Source organism: Aedes aegypti, chromosome 2, assembly GCF_002204515.2.
Source record: "Aedes aegypti strain LVP_AGWG chromosome 2, AaegL5.0 Primary Assembly, whole genome shotgun sequence".
Classification (NCBI taxonomy): Eukaryota; Metazoa; Arthropoda; class Insecta; order Diptera; family Culicidae; genus Aedes; species Aedes aegypti.
In genome coordinates, this window is record NC_035108.1 from 65080153 (window position 1) to 65107532 (window position 27380).

A 27380-nucleotide genomic window follows, 5' to 3' on the forward strand; every position below is an offset into this window, starting at 1 on the left:
GGGAGTATAGAGAACTTACCATAGTGACATCCGTACAGTTCGACGCGCAGGGAGATACGGTTCTGCCAACGTGTCGGATTGATTCGGATCCACTGGGCTATGATTGGCACTTCGAACGAATTGTGGCGGGTGGAGTCACCGTCTTTGTTGCCTTTGAAGAGCTTTAATTAAAATACGTGGAGTTAGTTGATTTGAACCGAATTATTTAACGGACAGGAGATTGGACAACACAACGGAATGAACCTAGTATAATCTGAAACATGTTTTTTCAATGCTACGTTTAATATTGGACGTTACGATGTATATTACTGATCATGTAAAACTAACTCTATTGTGTTCTACAATTGCATGCTTGTTAGTAGATGAATATTAAATGTTTGGTACTACTTATTTTAATACTTCAATTATGCTGATCAAGAGATGCTACACATTTCATATAAAGTACACACGTGATCATAGATTTATCCTTGAATTGAAAATGTTTCCTATACTTCGGAAATCTGAAGTTCTTATAAATTGGTGTGAGTTCATCGAACAATTCAATAGTCTTTGGTAAAGTTGTGACTGACGAATGTAACAAACAGTATCAGTGTAACCCTGAAGAGCACAAGAAGACTGCCGTGTTTCTCAAACGTCTTAAAGAGAAGAAGCACAAGTTTTTCACTTATGACAACAAAACTGAACGTTCAAGGTCGTCTTGAAAGGTCTCTCAAGTGACTATGAGTCACATGAAGAGACAAAAATTAAATAAATAATTTACTTGGCTTTTCCCCAGTCCAAGTACCTAATCATTATAAAAAAGAGAACCCAATCTGGCATTCGTCGAAAAGAACTTTCTCGAGAATATTATTTAGTTCACTTCAACAAAACTGATCTAAATAATTGAATCTTTAGAAAATTTAAACTATCGAACATATCTGTCTATCATATCACTATCTCAAACATATTGAACATATCTATCTATAATATCACATATCTATCATATCACTATCTAGACATCGAATATAGTTCGTGTGACATGGGAACATTTCCAGAAACCTGGAGGAAATTTTCAGAACCCCACTCAGTGTCGTCGGTGCCAAAAGTGGGGTCATGGTACCAAACAATACCGCATGGAAAAAAATGCAAGAAATGCACGATTTGTTAAAGTTCTTCTCACGCTAAGGGCGTCTGTCCTATGAAGAAATATACCAAAATATGTATGTATATGCGCAAATTTTAGGGCAACCATAAGTCTAATTTTAGGGATTGCCTTTCGCGCAAACGAATCGTTGAGGCTCGTACCAGGCAGATGAACGGCAACGTTTTTTTTTCTAGCCAGAATTACCCAGACAGAATCCTCAACCACATAAGGTAAATTATAATCACGCTCATTCACAAGCTGTTTTTTTTTCGGTCGGGTAACCGTTCGAATCTTTTAATTTCGAATAGATTTATCCAAGGAAAATCCTATGCCAATTTGTCGCAGGTATTTCCAGTTTCCCCCTTCAAATTTTCTTTTTACGAATAACCGTTTTAATTTTTTCGATTCAAATAGAAATACCACTGCAGCCGTAAGAAACTTCTATTCCGCCTCTTCATCAACGGAAAATCCCAACAGAAATCATCACAAAATGCACATGTCTCCCTCTGATTCTTATTTGTTTGATTGAAATTGAAGCAATTTATTGATGCAAGTTCAAAACCACCACTATTGCTAAATCAGTCCAAGTTTGTGTGAAATTTACTTATAGTCTGATCGGATTACGTTTCTCTAATAGACCCAAATAATATTTTAATTTTAATATTTTTTTGAATATTTTGAATTAAAATGCTTGTTTATTGAATGGTTATTTAATTTTCTAACAGCTAATAACATAGCAGTTATTACTGAAGCTTATTTGATACCTGGATCCAAACTTTTTTGTTTATCGTAATGATCGACTGGATGGGGCACGTGGGGGAGTTGCTATCATCATTCATAGGCGTATAAAACTTCAATTCTTTTCGACATTTGAAAGTTTTTGAAACTCTAGGGGTTTCTGTTGAAACATAGCTTGATAAATATACTTTCATAGCTGCATATTTGCCTTTTGAATGCACTGAGCAGCAAAAAAAAATTGCCTTCAAACTGATTTGCGTGAATTGACTAACAGTAAGTCATTTTTTTCATTGGTGACTTTAATGTAAAATATTGCTCAACGGCAAGAATTTTTTGTCTTCTTGTCTTCTTGTCTTCTTGTCTTCTTTTCTTGTCTTCTTGTCTTCTTGTCTTCTGTCTTCTTGTCTTCTTGTCTTCTTGTCTTCTTGTCTTCTTGTCTTCTTGTCTTCTTGTCTTCTTGTCTTCTTGTCTTCTTGTCTTCTTGTCTTCTTGTCTTCTTGTCTTCTTGTCTTCTTGTCTTCTTGTCTTCTTGTCTTCTTGTCTTCTTGTCTTCTTGTCTTCTTGTCTTCTTGTCTTCTTGTCTTCTTGTCTTCTTCTTGTCTTCTTGTCTTCTTGTCTTCTTGTCTTCTTGTCTTCTTGTCTTCTTGTCTTCTTGTCTTCAATCGCACCATTATTTGACCGCTAAGTGCACCAGCACGATAAGAAATTACTGATATACTGATACATATACTGATTTTTCATATTTCTGATCTGATTTTTTCATCTATCTATCTTCTATATAAATAAAAATGGAATGGTGTTTGTATGTCACGAAATGGCTTACGAACGGGTCAGCGGATTTTGATGATTCTTTCTCCATTCTGTTCGTCAAGGGTTCCGACGTGTTTGTGTGTATAAAAGTTCCAGGATATTCACCGGGAAAGTCGGAAAAACGAGAGTGAACGGAACTGTCATTTTGTATGAGACGATTCGTAGCGGTTTTCAACAGCCTACTTGATGGCAAGACGAAGTTTGCCGGGACCACTAGTATCTTGTATAAAATTAGCTCAGCCCGAAGGCTAACGATGCAAATCGGTGGTTGCAAACACCATGAAAATTTAATACGGCCTTCAAATATTTTTTATTATTGCAAATGAAGCTACGTTTCCTACGTTTTCTCTTTCCAAAACTATGTTACTGTTAAGGCGTTGTTGTAGAAATTTCTGGACTATGGCCAAGAATAGTCGAAAATCGAGGGGCCCTCAAAAACTGTTTTGATTCTAACTACTGAGGGGTGCATCAATTTGGCCAACGGATGGCAGTTTCTTTACTTACTCGACAGGAGCTTTCAAATTAGCATAAATTTAAACATTTTGAAAGACGAAGTGTAAACAGTAGGCCGATCTCTGCGATAATTACTTAAGAACAGTTGAATAGAATAAAAAAATATTACAATCTACTTAAATTTTGCCATACAACATATTTAAACTTTCACTCAGCTTCGAATGAACATATAAAAAAGAAAGAATCTGAATTTAAAGCAAACAAACAAATCCAGAGAAGTTATTTGGCCTTCCGTACAGCTCCTGACTTTGTAACCGTCCAAAAAAGCCATTTTAGATATAATTTAGTTGAATTAGCACGATTTAATAATAAATGTTGTAATACAGATGAAGTTTGAATTTTGTGGCAAACTAAGCAAATAAATTGCCACACAGGCTTACAAACTTACCTGCAAGTTGGCTTAAAAAGTTAAATTTTTCATTATTTTAATAGCCAATATCTCAAAAACTAGACGTGCTAAGATAATTTTCAAAACGGCAATGGATTCAGCAACTCTTGATTAATTAAATAGAGTTTCGTTGCTTGAGACAAAAACTTGTTTCGCAATGTTTTCCTGTTTTGTTAAGGTGAACCCAAGATGGCCATCAGAATGGTCGTCTTGTGCCCCTAGTCACGTTTTCAAATCTAAAAAGAGTAGAGTAAAGTGGGGCAAAAGTTGGTGCAAGAGTTTCTTTTTTAAGATTTCTAGCTCAATTCAAACCTAAACATATAAATGTCATGACGGTTTGAATGCTATTCAAGTAAGTTCACTCAAAATATCATAAAAATCGATTGAAATTTGGAAAAGTTATGGTTATTTGTTGTTTTTTGACGTTAATATTGAAATTTTTGGTCAAACTTAAGTTGCATGGAACCAAATACAGATAAAAACTTTTTCAATATATTATGTAAGGGCATTTTTAGGACTATCATAAGGATGTTTTGAGATGTATTAGTTTTTGCATAAATACTTGGAAACAATTTTTGGCCCATAGTGGGGCAAAAGTTCGACCCATGTATAAATTAATGGAAAAAGTGCAAAATGCCCAAAATCCACATATTATCATCAAATTTAGCTTAATTTACCTGATAGTGCGAAAAATGTCACCAAAATTTCATATTTTCACTAAGTTTTGTCACAAACTGCTATTTTTGTGTATATCAACTAATCCGGTTTTGGGCAATTTTTTTTATTAAAATTTGGTGTGTATTTTTCAGCAAACATAAGTTTACGGCTGATATACAGTATGCCTGTCACATGGCCTGTCATAAAAGTATCAATAGTTTGTGTTTTGGCCAGCAAACTTTTGTTCCACACTAGTGGGGCAAAAGTTCGTTTAAGACAAGCAATTTTGAAACTGTTATAACTTAAAATTGGTAAAAAATCGAAACAAGTCTGTTTAGCAACTCCTTCTTCTTTTCTGGCGTTACGTCCCCACTGGGACAGAGCCTGCTTCTCAGCTTAGTGTTCTTATGAGCACTTCCACAGTTATTAATTGAGAACTTACTATGCCAATGACCATTTTTGCATGCGTATATCGTGTGGCAGGTACGAAGATACTCTATGCCCTGGGAAGTCGAGAAAATTTCCAACCCGATAAGATCCTCGACCGGTGGGATTCGAACCCACGACCCTCAGCTTGGTCTTGCTGAATAGCTGCGCGTTTACCGCTACGGCTATCTGGGCCCCTCAAGCAACATTATAGCCAATATGTTGAAGGTTCACTGTATGGTATTTTTTTTTTGTTTCAACTGCTATTATTTTTCTGGAAACTTCGATTATACCACTAAGGTCGAACTTTTGCCCCACCTTACTCTATGTACCGACAGACGTTTCCAACTTCAAGTTGTCCATAAATTCAATAAATCTTGCTGTTAGTGACTCCATATTGTATATTTCAATATATTTTGCTTATATTTGTCACAATGTTCAAATCAAATTAGTTACATCAAAAACATATAAGCATATCTATCCAAACAAAACGAAAGCGTAACTCAAAGTAAGTCACATCGATCCACCTGGGGCATAGGACATTAGAAACACAGAACACATATAGAGAGGATTATCCAACGCCTGCAATTACCTGTTCCTCTCCGTCGCTGTCGGAGAACGACTTCCACATTTCGCCGTCGTCCGAGTACTGCACGATGTACTCGGTGACGCACTCGTTGGTGGAGGCCCGGCCAGCCGTCGCAATCTTCCGGACCATCTTCCGCTCGCCCAGGTCGACGGTCAGGAAGTGGAAGTAGGTGTTCTCGACCGGTGTCCACGCCGAGCGAGCTTCCGTTTTGTTAGTGGTTTGTTATTTTGGTATAATGCAATCACGGTTCGGTTAGTTTGTTTGGTGAGGGAATGGTCCGGTATTTCGTTTTTTTTTTGTGATAATGTGGATTAGTTGGGGGCGCACCAACACGATTTTTGTATCGATTTGCGTTTCCGGTTTGCATAATGGAGGAAAAAAAAATATTGTCAAAAATTCCAGTATTAGTATGTATTGCCAATATGTATCTTATATGATAATCGGAAGAGTTGTCTTACAAACTAGGGTGTAACAATCTATAAGTGTGAATAAAAACCAAAAATATGTAAATCTAAATTAATCATCCAAAACCATTGTGTAACACCATCACCGTGTCAAATCCAAGTAAGCTTCGAGAGAATGGGTGGATTAGCAGTAGGCTCTGTTATGCAAATCTCAGTAGACAGTGACTAGTGGTGAAAGACGAAGAATCACACCGGAAACCCAAGGGTGACTTTGTTACGCCTGCTATGGTAATGCATATTTACAGGAAGTTGTGAAGTGGCAGTGTGTGAATGGAGCAGCTGATGGTTCATTCGTTGTTGACGCCCCGGAATAAGAGGGCCATTGTTACCTTAGTGTTGCCACCGGGTTCTTTGTAGTCGATATAATCCTGTCCATTGAAGCCGTAGCTGATACTGAACTCGGTGACGTATTCGTTACTGTGCGGACGGCCCTGGATTTCGATTCGGGTCACGTTGCGCACAATGCCCAGATCGATCATAAGCTGCTGCTCGAAGTCGGACTGTTGAGCGGTCCAGGCACTGCCGGCTGAAGTACCGGAAAGATAACATGCGAAATTTGTGAGAATGTTCAATCAGAGCGCAGCGCAGGATTTTTCGGTTAGCGAAAGCAGACGGGACATTCGAAAACTAGAACAATCGTGACAAATCGAATTGCGGTTAGACAAATGTGTGACAAATAAACGCACGACAACCAGAAAAAAACGACAACTAGAACGAAGGGGCAGAAATGACGGCACCTGTGGAGAAACGGTGCCTCAAGAAATGAGTGGCACCCCTCGATGAGAACATTTCCCCTAACAATGACCTGAGGCTCGATTCGAACAATTTGATCAGCGAAAACTCTCTTAAACGAACAAAATATAGGGTTACCTGACGACATGGAAGTAGCTAGGTTTTAATCAAGGGGTGGAAAGCGGGAGAATGACAAGAAGCAAAAGTTAGCAACCCAACACAAAGAACAAAATATAGTGTTCGTAATCATTTTTCCGGTCAAGTTAACTATATTTTAAGGTTAATTTGGAGATAACTATAAATATAGTTGATTTGACAGTATATTATTAAAAAATAACTATACCATATAGTTGTTGACAACTATATTTTTTGTTGAATTTAAATATGTCAAAAGTCAAAAATCAACTATAATTTAGTTAACTCAAAGTAAGTTTGATTGAGTTTACAATATTTTGCAATTTTTACTCAGCATTTTGTTCTGCTTTATCAACATATCTGAGAAGATTCGCTACTGCTTTATCGATCTAAAAAAAAACATTGCAAAAATCAAAACAATGTGCGCGTCGTCAAACTTGATACGTGATCTCCTGCGTGAGAGGTGGCCATCTTAGCACCTATACTATTCCTTGCGAGTTAAAAGTTGTGAATGTTTTCGGATAGTGGTAATTATTCAAATTATAATTGATATAAGTACAAGTGGATAGCTGAATCACTGAAGTGTGTATATTTGATTTGACATTAATTTAGTGTTGGCGTAAGTTAATTTTACTTCGAAACAACTATTTGTGTGTAAGTAAAAGTAAATAACTGGATAGTAATCTCAACATAAAGAATTTCTTCTGCGTGAATATTGATTCAACGTGGCGTCCAGTGTTTTTGTTTTTGATGGGTCAAAACCTATGTTTTTATGGGTAGGAGACATCAATGATACCACCCAGATGCGTAGAACATTAAACAAAATGTTAAACTAAGTTATCAAATATGACGATATAAAGCGATATGTTTAATTGCCAGAAATCAACACTAGCAGCACATGAGCCGTACACTCGAAAATCTGGAGTAAGACGGAGATATAGTTTAAACGGAACATCAATTTTTCTCTTGAACTTTTTATATCATGAGTACCGTAATTTCGGGTGAAATTGATCATTTTTGACGGTTTTTCTAGTCTGTTTTCTATAATGTTAACAATGCCAAACAACTAAATGCAGAAAAACAAGTACGTAGGTGAGCCTCATCGATTTATGTACCGAAATTTTCTAATAAATGTAATTTTAGTGTCAATACAAATACCTCTAAAATTAAAAATCAGAGGACCTCATTTCGGGGTGAAATTGATCACTTGTCAATACCATTATTGTTAGTTTCCAAAACAACTCTATATGATAAATTTGAGCTCCCTGAATCCGAATATGCTTGTAAAATTCTTAACAATGCAATATTTATATAAATAACGAATAGTTAAATTTCTAGAATAACGCGGAAAACGCTTAAATGTATGCAATTTCCTAAGGAATTCAATGATATCTAACAGAAATTCAATTATTTCAACCATATGAGCAAATTAGTACGAGTTTTGGTGATGAAATCTGGTTTGGGGATATATCTTAAGCATCCTCACAAACTTTCAGGTTTATACCATGTTCAAATGCTTGCTTATTAATAGAAGTTCATAGGTGTTTGTCAGTACTGCACCGTGCATGATTTTGAAATTTTAAGTTTTTTTCATAGAAATAAACATTCTTTAACGCAAAAAACTTCACAACACACAATTCGACAATAGTTACGACAAGCAACGTTCATTTACTGCAACTTACATTGATATTTGAGCTCCATTACAAATAAGTAAAATCGTGTGATACGATGATCAATTTCACCCTACTGATCAATTACACCCGATTTTACGGTACCTAGAATCAAAATTATACGCGTTACAATCAAGCATGCTGGATTTGCATCATTTTATTGATTACGTGTTTCCATATTTTTGTGATTTCTGCATAGCACGTAATAAACTACCGCCAATGTGAACTTTTCTCATGCTCACGCGTTTAATGGCTAAGAACATAAACTTGAACGGATCATAAGCAAATGAGTCTCGGGAGCAAGTTAAGGTAAACCGACCAGAAAGTGGGAACCAAAACGCGAAGTACCAAAACGATGTGAGTAAGCTCCTGAATGTATGCAGATGACAGCCATGTCAGTTATTTGGTGGCAATCGACCTCAAAATTTCATGTTGGGGAACATGGCCTAATGCGATCTGATAGGGTAAAATGGCTCGACTCATTGACCCATTCCTGGAACGATTAAATTTGTATTCTTAGCCAAGCGATGTTGAAATATATTTACCTCAAAGTTGACGCTACAAGCCTTGCAGATAAACCCAATAATTTTCCGTCAATTTCCCGATGATATTAAACAGTTAATATTATTGTAAAGTTACTATTAATTTACTTCGAATAGCGTTATAATATAGATATCTTCACGAGAAACTGACACAAATCCTTAAAGTGGCATTTTGGACAATTTTACACTATAAATTTCCACAAGTTCCACTGATGAATTTCACATATTTCCTTATAAATTTGGGATTGATTCATGGATAATAACCATTTTTTTTCGTGAATCAACCTTTTTTTTAATAATTTCTTCTATAATTATTTTTATCAAGAAATTTCTCATTGCTCTTGGTAATAGTTCTGAGATTTTGAAAAAAATGGTTCATGAATTTCATGAATAATTCCTATTCTTTCCTAAGAATACATGCAAGAAATCCCCTTCCACACAAGACTTTCAAAATAAGCACCAGCAATTACAGGGTGATTACTATTTCCTTTCAGTAAAATAAGTAATCATGGAAAAACATGGTTGTATGAATTTTAATTACAAGTCCATATCCAGTTTTGGACATCTATAACATTTCAGAAGCATTACAGTTAACTCGCATGTTATTTAGAAGCAGATATTTTAACTAAAAAAGACATATATTTTTCGCTAAAATTATCCATAATCAGTCTTGTTCTATTCCCTAGTAAGTCTGAAAGATTGTGGTAACATACTGTTTTATCAGGCAAATTTTTCACTTTGCCAAAACAAATTTTATAGATGTACAAAACAGGATGTACACTGGAAATTAAAACTCATACATACATCTATTATCTACGATCAGTTACTTTACTGACAGGAATTAGTAATCACCCTGTACTCTAGGAATCCAAGAATGGCCAAAATCCCGTCAGTGATTATTCCAGAAATTTCTTCAGGTACTCCTACAGAATACTAGCCTAACTTTCCTCAGAAGAGCATCTTAAAATTCCTTCAAGTCTAACTTAAAGAATGCGGGCACAGATTTCTACATAAGTCAACCCAACAACCCAATTCACAAGAAGTAATATTTTTTTCGAAACTCTTAAGGCATGGCTTCCCAACCAGTGGTCCACAGACCCCTAGGGGGCCGTGAAGTCTTCTCAGAGGGTCCGCGGGGCCATAGTGAATACATAACTGTCTCCTAAGTCAAATTGAAAATTAACTGACATTGTTGCTAAAAGTATGCATAGGAAATTTCTTGTGTACTTTCAGCTAAATCCTTGAAATCAACTTTCATCGGCATGCTTTCTAGATCATCATATTATTGTGTTATGGCTATAGCGGTCATGCGACTCAAATATAAAGGGAGTCTATAGAAGATTAGAATAGAGCGACTAGATTGAAATTTGATTAGGTGGTGAAAATTGAGCAAGCCATTGTAAAGTCGGTAAGCATCGAATCGTCCTGTATTTTGCCTAACTTCTCCACTGGAGAAGGCCTACCTATTCATTTCATTTACTTATTTATTTCATTTCATTTACTTATCTTTGGGAAAAATGGTGAGAACTTTGTGAATTCTAGTGGAACTCTTGAGGAAACCCTAAAAAATGGACAAATTTCGATTCAAATTTAGGGATGGTTCTCGAAGAAATTTTCAACATACTCCCGGGAATATATTTGAGAGATTCCTGGCGGGAGTTTTTGTTAGAAACTTCTCGAATACCGTTTCTTTTTGTTGGATTTTGAAAAAATAACCTTTTATAATTTCCTAGATTTTGCAAAAATGAGGGCAGTTGACTGTTTTACGATGTTTCATTCTTGTTTAAGAGTCAGGAATTTGTCTCACACCTCTGACTTTGGTAACGAACGGGAAGTATGCAACTCTGATACAACCGTCTAGTATTGTACCACTTACGTAATTCTACAAATTGCTCAATGTTAAGTACATCTTTAGTAGAACGCAAACCTGCCTCTGAGGGTGCCTGCAAATAATATCTGTTAATTCACATGGAAATGTTTGGAAAACTTCCATAAATATTCATTTCAAGAGCATTTACTCTTAGGGGACCGCGGGATGTTTGTAAAACTTGAATGGGGGTCGCAAGGTTGGGAACCGCTATCCTAAGTAATCCAAAAAACGAATTCTTGGAGGTTTTCCCAAAGCTATTTTTCATGAATTAATCTCAATACTAAATCCTACAGCAAGCAACTAAACTCCTGAAACAATCTCCTAAATAACTCCTAATGTATTCTTGAAGCAATTTTTGGAAGGCATCATGAGGAAAAATATAATAATAATTTACAAGGAAATCTGTATTTCCTACATAAAAAAATAATTTCAACACATTTAGACGAAATCAAAACACCTGATGTAGAGGATATTCTGGTTGAATGTCAAAATTAGTTTACGATGATAATTGAAATTGAAGAACTTTTCGAGTAACTAAAGTAATCCTTAAACGAACTTCTGGAAAAATTAAATAACTAGATAGAATTCATCGACAAATTATTGGTGGAATTCTTTCTGCGGAAACCGCTGTTATAATTTTCTGAAGTAATATCTGTAGTAAATCATTGAGGAACCCGAAAAATATTTAAGAAAAAAAATCTCGAGAAATTTCATTTATCACTGGTTTCAGCATCCTGAAGAATTCTAGATAGCTTTTCTAAGGAGATTTTTAGAGTTATGTTTCAAATAACTTGAAGCAAATCTGTAAGATTCCGTGGAATATTTTTGAAGGAAGTTAAAAAAGAATGGAAACATTTTTTAAAGAATTTCTTGGAATATTCCTCGAAAGAGTTCAATCTAAAGTAAATTCTGTAAGAGCTCTAAAATTGAAATAAAAGGAACATTTGGAAAAGTATTTCAAATGTATATCTAAGCCATTTTTCTATGGGTTCCATGATGCAATTCATCAAGAACTCACAAAAAATATGGATGAGATTATTTTGAGTATCTTTGATGGAGCTTCAGGCTTCACTGGAGAAATCATAAGAAAATAAGGAAAATAAAACTTGCGAATAATGCAAAAAATGATCATCAAAAAATATTATAGCTAGAAAATATAACTTGTAGAAGAGTAACTTCTGAACGAATTCGAGAAGGATTGTTTGATCTTGAAGAAGATTTAAAATAATTCAAATTGTCGTGGATCAAAGAATGAAGCAATTGTTTGTAAAAGTTTCTTAAGGGTTGAGTAGATTAGTTTTCGGAGAAAACTTCAGAAATTGTTTATGATTCATAAGAAAAATCATATAAATTCTTGAAGAAACTCATGGTTGAAGTTCGGGACAGATTCTTAGATAAATATCGGAGAAAATATATGGTGCTGTTGCCTAAAACTGAGAGGGATTCGATGCACTACCACAAAAAAAATTGTATGGAAGTGTCTCTGGAGGAATTCTTGAGGAATTCGTTGGAAGCGATTCTTGAAAAATATTTAGAGCAAAATATGGAGGAATTTCTGGAAAAAAATCTGAAAATTACAATAATCCTGACTATTAAGTGGGCTCGAAGTATTTTTCGAGAAGTTTAACATGACGCAATTATGTTATAGTTATGATCGTTGAAGATGATATTTGAAAAAAAAAATGGCCCACTCTAGCTACACCCCTGCCTGGCGATAGAAATTGGAAGCGTCCCTATCATAAAAAATAAACCCCTAGATAAAAACGAATATTTACTCACGCTTGAACATTTATGAAGTAATAATAATAATAAATCTTATCCTGCTCATAACTCGGCTACCAGGGAAACGGCAAACCTAGACGGAACATATTCAATGAAATAAAAAAAACACGGCTGTGAGAATCCTACAACCTACATTGTTTTCCGATCGAAGCAGGCGTGCTTGTATGACGCAATCTCTCGGTCGATAGGGATCAGGAAAAAACACTCAAAACGTATCCATGTCGAGGATGCTCGACAATTTTTCATTCAACATCCACTAGCTACACTCTCGTACAAAAGCTTTGGGTTATCCCCTTAAAATAATAAAAACAGTTTTTTGTCCATATCTCTGTGGTCAAACGTCTAACTGAAACTTTCTATGGCTCATTCGAAAGACAATGAGTTGATCTTACTTCGTGTGTATATTGACAAAAGCATTTTTGAGTTTTGATTACTAAGATTTTACTAGAAGTTGTGATACTTTAGGAAGATTACACTTTGAAATCTTGGTTAATTTTCTCAGCTTTTCTTCCACCAAAATTTAAAACCACCGTACTGGTTAGAACCAAAACCTCATAAAGAACATTTGCAAAACTTCGGTGGAAAAATCTGAAAACTATTCAAATGTTTTAGGTTACTTAAACTAACATAAAACGTGAAAATTCTTTGAAATCATCTACCAATTATATAGGGGAATTTACGTATTTTCGGCAGTCTAAGCCAACGCCTCGCTTCTTTTGTAATTTTCTCGGACATAAGCAGACAAATTAAGAATAAGAACCGCAGGCAAATCTATTCGACAGCTCAAAATCAGTCACATTTTGAGACGTGTTCTTCTCAATTGATGACATTTCTGGCGAAATTGTTTGTTCAGTCTCGGAAATCTCATCAGCGGCAAGCTGACAGAACAAAAAAATAGCCTGAATGTTTTCATTTGTGTGTTTTGATAGAAAAATACTGTGTATTTGACGTTTGAAATTTGGTTGCCGATAATAGTCGAATGGAGCCGAAAACGTCAATTACCCTGCGTTTGATTATTTACGTTTTGATACGGCTCCAATGCCGCATTTATAATAGACACGTTTTTCAGTGTAATTTTTGAAAAATGTCACATAAATTAAGTAAACAAAATTTTAAAAAATGTCAAAATATCTACAAAGTAAGATCAACTCATTTCCTTCCAAATAAGCCATAGATAGTTTCAACTAGACGTTAAATCACAAAGATATAAAAAACACACTTGTGTATATATTTAAGAGAGTGAAACTTTTGAACGGGAGTGTATACCTGAGCGGGATACATAACGCAATTCATACGTTTGTTTTACTAGGACGATAAAAATATTTTTCAGTCCCATAAATTAATGAGAACATTTCCGGTGGAAATGAAACGCGGAATCGGTTCGCACCCCTTCCAGACAACAGTTAACCTCTCAATTGGAATCGAACAAACAAATAACGCTCTAGAAACCTAATTATAATGCACACCATAACATGCGGTATTGGAATGAAATGCAGCACGCTTCCCCTGAAAAGAAAAACGGTCTAATTTATTCAAATCGGTTTTCCCACGTGCATGCCCCGAAGCTGAAGTAGGTATTTAATCCTGTAAACGATAGCGAAATAACAAAACAATTATCGAAGGACGTGTCGTACGACGAACCGAAATCAAGCTGCAACGAAACAGTTGAAATTCTAGACACATGAAAAGCAACTCCGTGACAATTTGGGAAGCAATCAGTTTGGGTTGTGCGGTTGTCCTTAATTCCGCTTCAGGTCGGTTGTAATACAAGCCTGTCACGGATCATCAACCAACTTGACTGCATTCGAGCTCCTGTTGGTGAGTTGTCGGAGTGTTAGGATGTCTAGCATTTTCCCATTTGGTGGGTTTTTCGTCGTGTATTTATCTTTGGCAGTAAGGCAGTAAGACCAGTAAGACGCTAGTATGTTTTGGCAAGCACTACCCCTTCTCTTCCGTAGTTTACTGGTTTATAAGCCAACTGCAAACTGTAGGCGCCACTAGTATTGATTTGACTAGGAAAATTATCTTTGCAATTCAAAATTAGGCTGAAATTTGCGATTACACAGGGATTTATTTTCATATTTTGACATTTGATATTCCAACCAGAAGAGTTAAGGTGAAACAGTTTGAATCTCAAATATCCGTAGTGGTAAACACACAGATATTCAGTAAGATAATGCTGATGGAGTCAAATCCGGTCCAGGATCATCTTGGGATGAAATTTACTCAATTGCAGAAGCCATAGAGTATGTTCCTGCTTGCCACACGATATAGAAATGCAGAAATTGTCGATTGACATAGAAAGCTCTCAGTTGATAACTGTGGAAGTGCTCATAAGAACATTATTGCGGCGCTCATTTTAAATCCACATCCAGCGGCGGCGGTAACGCGCAGAAGATATGCGCGCAATTCAAACGCAACGTCAAAACTCAAGTAGGCTTGGATTTTTTCGTTCTTCAAAGACGCAAATGTTTCAAATTTGATAAATTTGAAACATTTGATGAGTTTTATTATCACTGCGACGGTATATCGACATTTTCAAATAATCGCATTTCGTGGATTTATCTTGCAGAGCACAATACTAAGCTGGTAAGAATGCTCTACCCCAATTGGGACGTAATACCACAAAAAATAAAAATGTTGAAAATTGAAATGAGTCACAGGCATTTACTGAGCCACAAATCGAAGCATCCTCTAGCCCAGGCTTATCGATTCAAGTGAAGAAGCAAAGCGTACCACCAATCGTGGTCAGTATTTCCGATTTCGGAGGAATTAGGCAGGAGATCTTGAACTCTATCATGGCAATCAAGATTTCTTTCCAAATCGCAAAGAAAAGAGGCAGTCGCGTTTTGCTAGAAGCTTTTAAGGATCGCGAACTACTTCTCAAACATCTTTAAAGGAAGGGATCGATTTTTCACAGGCTAAAATAACATGGTTTCCTCCCCTAAACGATGTTCTGTAATTAGATCTTAGGTTGGTTCTGAAATCTGTCTAAAAATAATCTAAAGACCATTGTACTACATGTGAGCAACAATCTACAACTAGGAGGCGCTAGTGAGCTACAAAAAATTCAAACTCACATATCTCACGATGTAGACCAGTTAGAAAGTCGACGTTTTCGGCAAAGTTGTTCGTTAGGACCTCTGGTGTTGCATGCTTGATTAGATCGTCATTCTATAACTAGAATGTGCTAGTGAGCACTGAAAATTAAATATTTAAATATTGACCAATGTTTTTTCGATGGAAGATTGTTGTTTTCGGTAAAGTCGCACGTTAGATCAACGGCTATAAACTGTATGTCTGGGGAGGTATTATAGATCATCAAATATTTTCAACTTATATCTCACGATGCTAAACAGGTTTTGAGCCAATGTTCTCAGCACCATTGTTTGTTAAGTTCAGGACTATGTGTTAATGCGATATTCTATCACATAGTCCTGAGCCTAACAAGCTAACAAGAGCAGTAACTCCAGTAACTCTCACAAACTACAACGGTATTGAGCCATTTGGGTGATTTCTGTTTTGCATAAAACTAGTAATAACTTTCATATTTTCTGGTAATGTAACCTTACACAGCTTGATTATAATCAATTGGATCATCGAACACCATTTTGGATGCAAACATAGCACAGAAAACGGAAAATATTCGCCTCTGGTACTTGATCAGAATAAGAGTGTGTCAGCGAGTGTAACACATTGTGACACACAGTGATCGGCGCCAAACAGTGGGTGGTGTGTGACTGTCTTTTTTTCCTTTCGTGGCTCGTTATATTCCACGAACGATAAATGTCATGCGTGTTGTGTGAATGCAAGCGGATAAATGGGTTAAAATTTTGGCTCATGGGTCAATGATCGTTAAATTTCCAAAAATAACTTCATGACTACTCATCCGATTTCAGATGTTTCTACATGCTTTCGAAGCTTATTTAGGTGTTTTCAAACTGTGTATACAGCACATTAAATTGAAAATAGTTTTGACTTGGTTTTTAACATAAACTACACTAATCGTGATATTTTAATGAAAAAAATCAAGATTTTTCGAAAATTTGTTTTTTTTTGCAGAAATTAAAATTTTACTGGTTAACCGAAGTTTTCAAAGCATATTGTTTCAACTACGAGTTGAGAAGTGCACATATTTTCAAAAAAAAAAACATAAATATTTTTGTTATAAATTCATGAAAAATTGCTTTTAAGACCATTTTGAACGTTTAAAAAATGAGGAAAACCAGTTTCAACTTAAGAGGAAAATAACCATCATCGTTTTATAAATTTTCAAAACCAGTTTTTTTGCTCAAAATAAAAGCGATGTTCAAGAAAATCTATCATTGCATTTCCCTTCCTATCTGGATTGCGATGATAGATTTCTCGCGTTTAGTATCATACAGGCGTATCTGCATTGATCGATTTCTCTTCGTCGATTTTCTCTTTGTTCTAGTACAGGGAATTCAATCGATTTAGGTAATACTTTCGATGTAATATGACGAAGGACCATGAGTTCTGTCTACTGAATCGAAAAAAGCAGTCAATAGCAGTTGCCCGACTGAGTGATTAGTAGAAGAGAAAATCGATGAAGAGAAATCGATCATTGCAGTTACGCCCTTATGATACTAAACGCGAGATTTTTATTAGGATTAATTTAAATTTGAATAAAAAAAACGGGTTTTTCATTTTTGATGATTGCTGATGATTGAATGATGGATTCTTGAGCCTTAAATAATGATGTTCAACTGACAAAAAGTTGAAAAATATAATAATTTTCGTTGAAAATTCATGTTTTGGGCAGTTTTTGTAAAATTAATTTGTTGTACCCACAGTTTAAAAACGGCTAAAATTGCTTCAAAAACATGTTAAAAGATTTAGAATTGGTTAAGAATTCACGAACTTATGGTCAAACAAAAGTGTTTTTTTCTAGTAAATAGAGGAAAAAATTAAAGAAAACTACTTTTAACTAAGATTAGTTTTCATTTAGGACAAATTTGATATTCTACAAACTTTTCATAAATTCAATTTTGAGGAGAATGATGTTTAGAGCTGGTTGGAAAATAACAAAGTTATGAAGACTTTACTGAAGTTCATATTTCATAACTTGAAAATTCACCTTCAAATCGCTTGCGCCACCTTTAAATCTCAATATTTTTGGTTCGAAATTAGAGGTTTACCATTTTATGTTATTGTGATCAGCATATTTCTTGCTTGAACTAATGCTGTATGAAGCCTACCTTTTTGTATTACTTTAACCTTAAGTAGTAAGGGGTTGTTCATAAATGACGTAGCATTTTAGGGGGGTGGGGTCTTCACGAATTTGTGACGATGTGTGACAACGGAAAAAAAAAAACAAAAAAAAAGGGGGGAGGGAGAGGTCCCAACTTGTTGATGTAGCATTTTGAATAATTTCGGTAAAAAGAGTAGCGTTGATAAAAGTGACAAACAGTTTTTATCAAATGTCTTTGTCTGACTTATTACACTTGGATTATAAAATGATAATTCAACTTCAAAACATTATTATGATAAAATTTTCTAAAAAATTTCAAATTTCTTGATAAATACAATCAAACAGATTTTAAGAAACTTTAAATGATTATGTGAATAATATATCGTATTCGTGTCTTAACTATTTTATTTATAAATAAATAACTTTTTTTTCTATCTTTATTAACGAGATTTTTAGCCCTGGGCTAGTTCATCACGGGAGCCGTGTGTTCTAACCACTACACCAGGTCCGTTTAATAAGTTATGTAATTTTTTTTTTTTTATTTGGAATTATTGTTTTTCCATTTATTAACAAAACATAGAATCAACCGTTTTAGTTTTATTCATATTTTCTGTTTGAGCTTAAATTTATCAGAAGAATACAATATGCCCATTTAGGCAAATATTAACGTAATTATAGTAAAACAAAATATTTATTCAGTGTGCTCAATGTTGCAGGAGATCTCAACTCATCGATTTGTTTTAATATATCAATGCTCTTGATGGAACAGCCTCAGGACATCAAATTCGAGTATTATCGAAATTGTCCTATTTTTCAATTTTCTTAATCATTCGCTAATTTGAGGCCGTTCAACGCAAATTCTTGCGCTTCGCCCTTCACCGACATAGGTGGAGAGATCCACTGAACTTGCCAAGCTATGAAAGCCGCTGCAAACTTATTGATCTGGACCTCCTTGATCCAATACACAATTTTGCAAAGGCGTGCTTCATCTCTGACCTTTTGCAAGGATAGACCAATAGAGTGCTCTCTGCTGCTCAGTTCAGTGGACATCAACACTCGTCGCCAAAATTTCCAGCTTCATCCATTTCTGAACATTCCTCTCGCTAGAACAAATTATGGTCTTCACGAACCAATGCGTAGCATGACCCGTGTGTTTAATGATTGTTACCGTGGTGAATCAAAATCCGGACAGTACCAATATCCGGACACCCCAGTGAAATTCATTGATTGAAGGTAAAATATAATATTATTTTGGTGATTTTTACGCATAACTTCTACTTCCAACAGTTCCCAACATATTACTATAAATTACAATCTAGTTACCATTGCTGATAATTATAATAAATAAAATAAAAACAACCAGCTGCTTCAAAAAGATGTCATTTTCTTGCAGTGCAAGTTTTTTGGTGATAGCGTCGCTAGCTCTCCACAAGTTTAGTTTGCGATAATGTGTGGAAAACTGAAATATTGAGGAAGCTGTTCAATGTGATTGTTCATAGAAAGGTAGTTTAACAGTTCTAAAACTCGGAAGTGATGAAATATGGTGTAGATATGCATTTTACAGCGTAACAGAGACTGTCCTGGAAACCATGAAAGTGTCTTTAAATCCGGACATCATTGTTAAGCCTTGTTATTTATCTATGTATGTGACTATTTTGAAAGTGAAACTGAAGGAACTTGATAATATCATCAAAAGGAATCTGCTTAGTGATCAGAATGTCTTTTATGTGGAAAAAACTCCATATTTTGGCTGTAGTTTGAACCACTATCGGCTGGTTGGATATATCTGTGCTGCACTTGAGATAAACTATGCGTTTATATACATATTTTTCATTATTCTATGCACAAGACAGCATGAAAATCTTAAAAATGTGATAATTAATTCGATGAGGGATGAAAACCAGTTTTTTTTAATATTTCACATTATAAAACCACTGTCCGGATTTTGATTCCAAAGTGTCCGGATTTAAAAACCCTGGGCTTGGGATTATATTTTCCAGGGAGCGATGAATTTTGATAATTGATCGCTGTTGTTAGTAGTTTTGATTAGATGTTGGGTAAATTTCAAAGCAATGGCAACCTTTTTATTACAAAATTTAGATTTTATCTTCTGACCTAAAGATTCTGGTTAAACTGCTGTACTATGCAGTTGGGCTGCACTACGCTATCACTCATAAAAATTACTTTCACTTCGGGAAAATATAATTTCAAACTGGCAAGAAGATTACAGACTGAGGGTGGGTTAGGAGCACAATCAGACCCTTGAATGTGCAAAGTGGGGTAGTAATTGGGAATGCCATTGACGGTTTGTAATCTTCTACGAGGTTTTCGAAAACCAACAGGGCGCGTGCACCGGGTTGCGGATAGGAGCAAAGGGAGATCAATAGCATCTACCTAAAATAATAGAGCAAAAAGCCGTTCCATGATTAGGTAATGTTAAGCGATCTTCTATGGTGTTCTAGTACTATAAAATTCTTCACTCACTGGGAATTCTGGCCTTGATAATATCAATAGTGATAAAAACATAAAATAATACCTAATACTTAATAAGTACAATGTAGCTTTAATGTAGTAATAAATGAAATAAAATCAATTTTCTATACTTGACAAGGTTTTGAAGACAATCAATGAGTGAAAGAACTACCTATTTGAAAAGCCACATCAGCTAAGTCTATACATATACAAATGTTGGTCATAGGGTCATGGCGAGCATTCGATATGTATGTCTATGACTGATTCTGATCTAATAGGGGCACTAGAAGACCACGCGGACAATTTCGAAACAAATTATTTTTATACATCGGTCTTACGTTCCGAAAGGCTCAGCTATGCTGCAAAGTAATTTTATAAGTTATTCATTACTGCTGTTTAATTGTTTATAATTCTAACAAAACTACATAATTAACTCATTACTAATCACTGTTCCTATATTCTCTTTTTCTCTCCTTCTTATCTGTTGCATGATTATGAGCATCACTAATATAATGCATGAGCATGCACAATAAGAATAATTTCAGGATTGAAAGCAGTACATGGATAGAATAGCTTCGAAAAGGGCGCTCAAAATATAATATTTCTGGTCAGGGAAGTATTTCATCAAGGGTATGTAAAATTTTTCCATTATTAACACCTAGATCACACAAACAAATGAACTAATATCAAATATTTTTTAAATATTTTTTATATAAATCAGCATCGTCAATCAGTGTAAAAACAGATAAAGTTTGTAAAGTTATCACCATCGATTAAATTGCGCTCTGTATAGTAATGTTCATTCAGTATCAAAATCTCCTAAAGCGTCGCATTGTGCCATCAGCAGCCCTTAGCATCACTCTCATATTGTTATTATTTTGTTGTTTATAAAATTTCTAGAAAGCGATCAGCATATTCTTTCTTACTTGTACAATGGCCGATCTATTTGGAATTTTAATAAGTCAAATCAAACTTCAAAACTCAAATTAAATTGCTTTCAGCACATTTACATTTTGCAGCATTAATCGCATTACTGTGTCAAGTCTTCTCCATTCCCTATACCCTACCCCAACCCTTCTTATCCTTTCCGATGGTGTTCAAGTGGTCCGCATAGACTATTACGGCCATTACCTATCCCTTTCCCCGGCTTTGGACTGACTTGCGCTCTCATTGCCCCACCAAACGCTGCAAAATGAAAAATGAAAATGAAAATGAAAGTGTCCGGATTTAAAAACAAAAATTGCTTAAGGTGTCCGGATTTAATGACAAGACATGCCATTGTATTTTAATGATTTTCATAGCATAATTGTGATTTTTACCATTAAATTATTTATCAACACAATAATCTGGTTTAGAACTGTTGGAAACATAAAATGACTTCATTTAAATCCAAAGCAAACATCTTAAAACTGAAGTTTGAACAATTGTCTCTGCTTAAGCGTCCGGGTATTGATGCAGCACGGTATCATGTGTTTAATTTTAATGTATCGCATGAAACAAATAAGGATAATTTTAGACAATTTTTATGTTAATTCATGTGAAATGTTCGTTTCGATATTTTTGTGCTTTTAAACTTAAGATCAATTGTGATTGGGGTGGGAACTTTACCTGTTGAATAAAGTAGTAAACATATAAATAATTTAGCGAAAGAGCATTTTTAATATTTCATTGTTTAATTATGTTATGATGTTTAATTATGAGTTGTGTAAGAATATCTCAGTATAGGGAACAATGATGAAGTTCAGCTGATATATTAATAAAAATGATTGTATAAAAATTGCTGATGTTTGAAAAATTTCAAATATTACAATTTGATAAAAATGTTTAATATATTATAAAATATTTTGAACCCTCTGTTGAGTTTATCAATCCGTATAAGATTTTTATCATTTTCATCTGTAAACTTGTTTTTGAGTGCTACAGTATATCAAACTATTTTTGTTCAAAGCCTGACGTTTCAGTGAGTAATTAAAATCAATTAATTTCAAATTTCGCTGAGAAAAAAAAATAGAGGGGGGGTGCATGACATGCTACGTATTGGCCAAGGGGGGTATCAGCATTTGTGACTAAATGCTACGGGGAGGGGGTGTAAAAAATCAGTGAAAAAATGCTACGTCATTTATGGACGGCCCCTAATGGCATATGGGTACAACTTTTTCTCGATAATTAGGAAATATTTAGTCTTGCAACCCTGCTAAACACACGCTAAACAAGCATTTTTGGATATTCGATGGTAGATAACTGTTTCAGTTTGGGAAGAACCACTGCGACCAGTTTCTTTTGTGGTACCCTGTACCCTTTGTGTAGTACATGTTGTTCTACTCCGTTACTCAGGTTGGTACCAAATTGCATTTTCTTCTAAGGATGCTTAATGTTTCATTGACATCACAGGCATTCCATGTTTTCTAGTTAGACGTCTATCTAATGATGATTTTGAGCTATTTCATTTCTATAAGAGTAAGGTTTGTTTAGAATTATTCACAAATTTTTTGAAGATGTAAATATGGGTATTACAGGTCTGCAAGCAAACTTTGAGTGTAAAAAATGTTGTGAAAGCTCAAGTGTGAACTACAGTCGAATTTCGTTCGTTGCACTATCTTTAAGTAGGCTACGTTTTAATTGGGCTCCCGTTAGTTGGGCTATAGCCCACCTAAAGCAAAGAGAATCGTCATTTTCTGATATAAGACGCAATTTTACCTCTGTTTTTCTTTTGTTCTATGTTATTCGACAGCTCGAAACTCAGCCCGATTAGTGAAAGTCATTCACTAAGTGGGCTACAGGCTTAGTGCAATGAACGAAAGTTGACTGTATTATTATTTGGTTTTACATCAATTAACTTGATAAAAACTCGCCAACAATATTTCGCCAATTCACTCGGTTCAAAGCCGCTTCTCTCCATCCTCGACTGCGACCCTCGCTCTCCAGGTCTTGTGAACTACTGAACTCATTTCTGAAATTGGTCCTAAAATGTTTAATGAATTCTTGTTTTTATTTAATAATACTAAAGAGTATGTTCTTGTAGCTCCTTTACCAATTTTTCCAGCTCAAATATTATAAACTTTAATTTAAAAAATGGTTTCGCATAAGAACTTTGACACTTTTGATCATGTTTGACGTTCACTTTGCCGATAAAAATGCCACAGGGCTTTCAGTTTTAACACTGGGGTTGTTCCTATCTGACATTTCGGAAGGGACACGGAAAACAAAATATACCCAAAAATTTGAGTTTAAACCAAGGGGTGTGACAAAATCTCAAAAACCGTAAAAAAAATGTTTTTTGGACTTGAACCAACAAAAATCATTTAAAAATTGAGTAAACATGTGTTTCTAGCCTAAGCTAAAGCGTTTGGTACTAAAATTGGACAGGGCTTTAGGACCCTATTGTACAGCGTTACAAGCATAGTGTTCTGCTCATAAAATAGATTATTCTCGAATAACGTGCTTATTTCAAAGGAAATTGTCTATATTTCGGCGTATTATGCAGATATAAACAGTTTAATTTTGCAATAAAATTATGAAATATATAAGTTATAAGAATTTTGACATCATTTTAAGACTCAGAAGATCCAAATTTAGTAGATGAGATTTTTTTATTTTGAAACATGCTTTTTATATGATGATCAAATTAGCCCTAGTGTGTCATATTCAATAATTGATATTAGAACGAATTTTATGACATGTTAAATATTATTTCATAAAAACTCGATTACATAAACTGGTAGAGATCAATGAAGTACTGATTTTGTCAAAATTTATTTGATGATATTCGAATTAAAGAGTGTAATATAACAAAAAGTTTTGAAATAGTGACCAATTTGCCCTCGGATTACGGTAGTCGTGTTTTATACATTTGAACTCGTAAAGTACTTGTCTCATGAATTGAGACTCGGAAGTCGATTGAGTCATTTTTCGTTCTCGATAAAATGTATGCTTGGTCACCAAGTATGCAATAACGAAGTGCATGGTTGCATTTAGAGACATGCACTAACTTAGTTGCAGTTCAGAGTATTTCACGTTGTTCAAGAATGTATCGAAGTTGGAACACTGAATTTTATTGTTTGTTTTTTTTTTTGTATATTATGTGTCTTTGGAGTTTTGGTATAAAACCGAAAATTTTATTCAGGGCTGTTCTGAAAAATCCGAAAACGAAATGTTTATTGAACCATAAATGTGAACATGTGTGTAAACACATCATTATAACCTCACAAAAGGATTGCCGCAACCTATCGTACAACCCCCTACCTAACAGCTGCCGCGAACTAAATGAGCATTCGTCGCATACAAAAAGAGCCGCATTCGATACACGCGCGCCATACGTACGGCAATCGCTCATACGCCCATCCGCCGGTGTCAGATATTCCCAAGAGATAATCCATTTCCTTCTACCAACAACCGAACAGAGTCCTCCTTCGGGACAGGTTCCAAATCCTTGTCGAACAAATCCCGCAACGCGCCTTCCGTTTCAACATGACTCCAATCGTTGCGTGACAGCAGGAAATTAACCAAAAGTGCGCGCTACCCTGTCGGCCACGCGGTAGCGATGTGGCTTTTAGCGTAATTTGATAAACTTTACCATCCGGACGTTCCCAGTTGTTGATGGAGGTTCGCGAAAATTATTTCCACCATTTGACTTCGACCCACAACGAACAACGAGCAGCAACAACGTGTTGTCTCGTGCTGAAAGTTTACACCTGTCATCTAGCTACATCAAAACCCAGTCAAGAAGCACTGGATGGCATGTAATTTGAGTATAGATCAAACAATCCAAGCTCATGCTTGTTTGCCACCATTAGGAGGAAGTTTGCCAAAATAAAATGTGTGTGGCCTCAATATGAATCATTGTCTGCGGGTTTTCCTTGATGGCTGTTCGTGACTCGGAATTGTTAATCCTGCGATAGGTTTCAGTGGTTTATGAGTAGGGGTAGACGGGGCAAGATGCGCACTAGTTCGGTTTCAATGGATCATTAAAATAACCAAAACGGCCGCTATGGAAAGCATATATAGCGCCACCGTAGCCTTGTGTGTTTGACAGAACAGCAATGCTGTCACAATGTTAATCCCATAGACAGTGGCGCCTTTGTTTTGATGCGACGAGCATTTGCAGAAACTACCTTCAATTATCCATTACAAAAGTATTCGTGATCAAACGTCAACATCCCACCGCAAAATCGCTAGTGGATTTGAACCTCCAAATTGCCAAATAACCTCAAAACCATCACCTCCAAGTTAGTTCTACACTCCGTTATATGAAATATGGTGGCGCGTCGATCGTCGCAAGTTTATCGTTAAACAGTCAATAGATCAATCTAGCCTCGCATGTCTTTCTTGCAATACTTACGGTAAAAACATAGGGTTCTGTTAAATTATCTACATTTTCGGTGGTGATTTGAAGGTGGCACAAAGGCGACGTTAATTTAAATGGCAATTAAGGCGAAGTAGGCCGTCATTGAAATTTGTACGCGTCGTTGATGATTGTTGCTAATTCATCCCACGATTTCAAATCAAAGAATATCAGTTGGTTTTGCACTGACACAGCTGAAAAAGTATCAGCATACTTTATGCATGTCAGTGCGTACAGTGATAATTTTTCAAGTCAATTTAAACTATCAAGGCTGAGTTTTATTACTTTGAAATGCAAGCTGAAAAATCATCATTGTTGCCAAAACGAATGACGGGCTACTTAGCCTTAATGCCATGCTGAAAATGTCTGGGTTCGATTCCCGGCAAAGAAAGCTCTCAAGCTAATAACTGCCCTACAAACATTTTTGCTGAATACAAGCTGAACAAATCACTCTGGAGTTCATTTCAGCTTGATGAACTATTTTTCAGCTTCTAATGTTACTTGGTTACTTGGGTGTGAAAGTGCTCATCGAACACTAAGCTGAGCAGCAGGCTCTGGACCAGTGAGGACGAAATGTCCCGTCTACCCCTAACCACGCTTACATAAGTAGTTTAATCAATAACAGTCATCAAGCGAATGAACAAGGCAATTTTGAAAATAAATGTGTACCAACAATGTAAATAAATCTTTTATTTAGATCTCTTATATTCCTTATTGATAATAACATCGCAGTAGTTTTCATCGATTGCCAAAAGTGGCTTATGGCCTTCTATAAGTGCGTCGAAACCGATAACTTCGAAGCAGTTCTCCGTTAGGTCTGCATCCAGCGGGAAGTTCTCCAAAGCCACAGCCACACAGTGATCTTTATCGATCAGAGATTCTTCGAAACGCCAATCTTTCAGCAGCTCATCGTTCAACTTCAGTGTACTATCACAGACAACCTTTTTGGTGTCCAAAACCTTGCTACCAATAGAGAAACTTATCTTTCTCAAGTCAACCGTAATCCCGACGCCAACGTTCTTAACATAACTCTCCTTCAAACACCAATTTCGCATAAATGCTTCCAACTGTTCTGCTTCGCTTGATTGCCCCTTAATGTATCGCCACTCGTCATCGGAAAAGTTCCGATTCATCAGCCTGAAAAACTCCCCCAACGGTTTCCCTCCGCTGTACTCGATTTTCATCACGTCAACGCCAATCTTCGGCGCCCTGCGATCTGTCAACTCATCCCTAGCTGTCACCAGCCCTGCCAGCACCGAATAGCGACCCTGATGCGAAACATTGAAATCGATCACGTAGCCTTCGTTCTTCAGGAACGGTTTCCCCTTCAGATCCCGATCGAACTGGATCTGGTCGTACTGCAGCCCGGTGGCCAGATGGACGAACCGTCGCATCATCAATCGCCCGATCAGTGAAGCGTTGAAGTCGTCGCGGAAAACAAATTTCGCCAGCCGGGCCTTCTCCTCCGGCTGGATGCATGACGTTGCCAGCAGCAAATCCGTCAAACAGGGTCGCCAGCTGGTCAGGTCAAAGGCCCAGCGTACATGACCACCATTGCGTAGGGACATACTGTCGTCGTTTGTGGTTTGAGTCACTGCTAAGAACTACGATGCGATCCGAATCCAACGCCGGAGGATTAGTTGGTAAACATCCCGTTAACGAGAAAACAGCTGGGAAATTTGTAAATATATACAAATCGTTTGGAAGAAACGCCGACTAATGATGAGGTGAGAACTGATAATGAATCGAAACCTGTTTGACAGCTGGTCGGAGCTACCAACCTAATCACGAAAAAACCTCGAAGTTTTGAACACACACCACTGAATCGGCATTTGAACAAGTGTGCGTCTTGTGAGAGCGGAGAGAGAACACTTTTGAAAGCGAAGAGACGCGGGCGAAAACATAAACATGTGAAC

General features: G+C 36.0%; 2 protein-coding genes across 5 annotated transcripts in view; both read right to left on the bottom strand.

The window, feature by feature from the left end:
* Positions 1–27380, bottom strand: part of LOC5566352 (neurexin-4) — a 79377-nt gene that overhangs the window by 14201 nt on the left and 37796 nt on the right. For 2 of the 4 annotated variants that reach the window (XM_021841078.1, XM_021841076.1), the window contains exons 3-4: positions 5248–5444; positions 20–161 (exon numbers count right to left, since the gene is read on the bottom strand). In XM_021841078.1, coding sequence (XP_021696770.1) covers positions 20–161; positions 5248–5444 — 339 coding nt within the window. Of the gene's footprint in view, positions 1–19; positions 162–5247; positions 5445–6037; positions 6235–27380 lie in introns of all 4 variants that reach the window. The other 2 variants (XM_021841077.1, XM_021841075.1) reach the window with 1 other exon arrangement.
* Positions 26114–27240, bottom strand: LOC5578957 (L-aminoadipate-semialdehyde dehydrogenase-phosphopantetheinyl transferase). Its single transcript, XM_001664086.2, has one exon. It carries the CDS (start codon positions 27030–27032, stop codon positions 26154–26156), a length of 879 nt encoding a protein of 292 aa, XP_001664136.2. The 5' UTR covers positions 27033–27240; the 3' UTR covers positions 26114–26153.

Bases quoted from the DNA above. Each gene is read 5' to 3' on its own strand.
- LOC5578957 (XM_001664086.2), bottom strand. From the start codon at position 27,032: ATGTCCCTACGCAATGGTGGTCATGTACGCTGGGCCTTTGACCTGACC.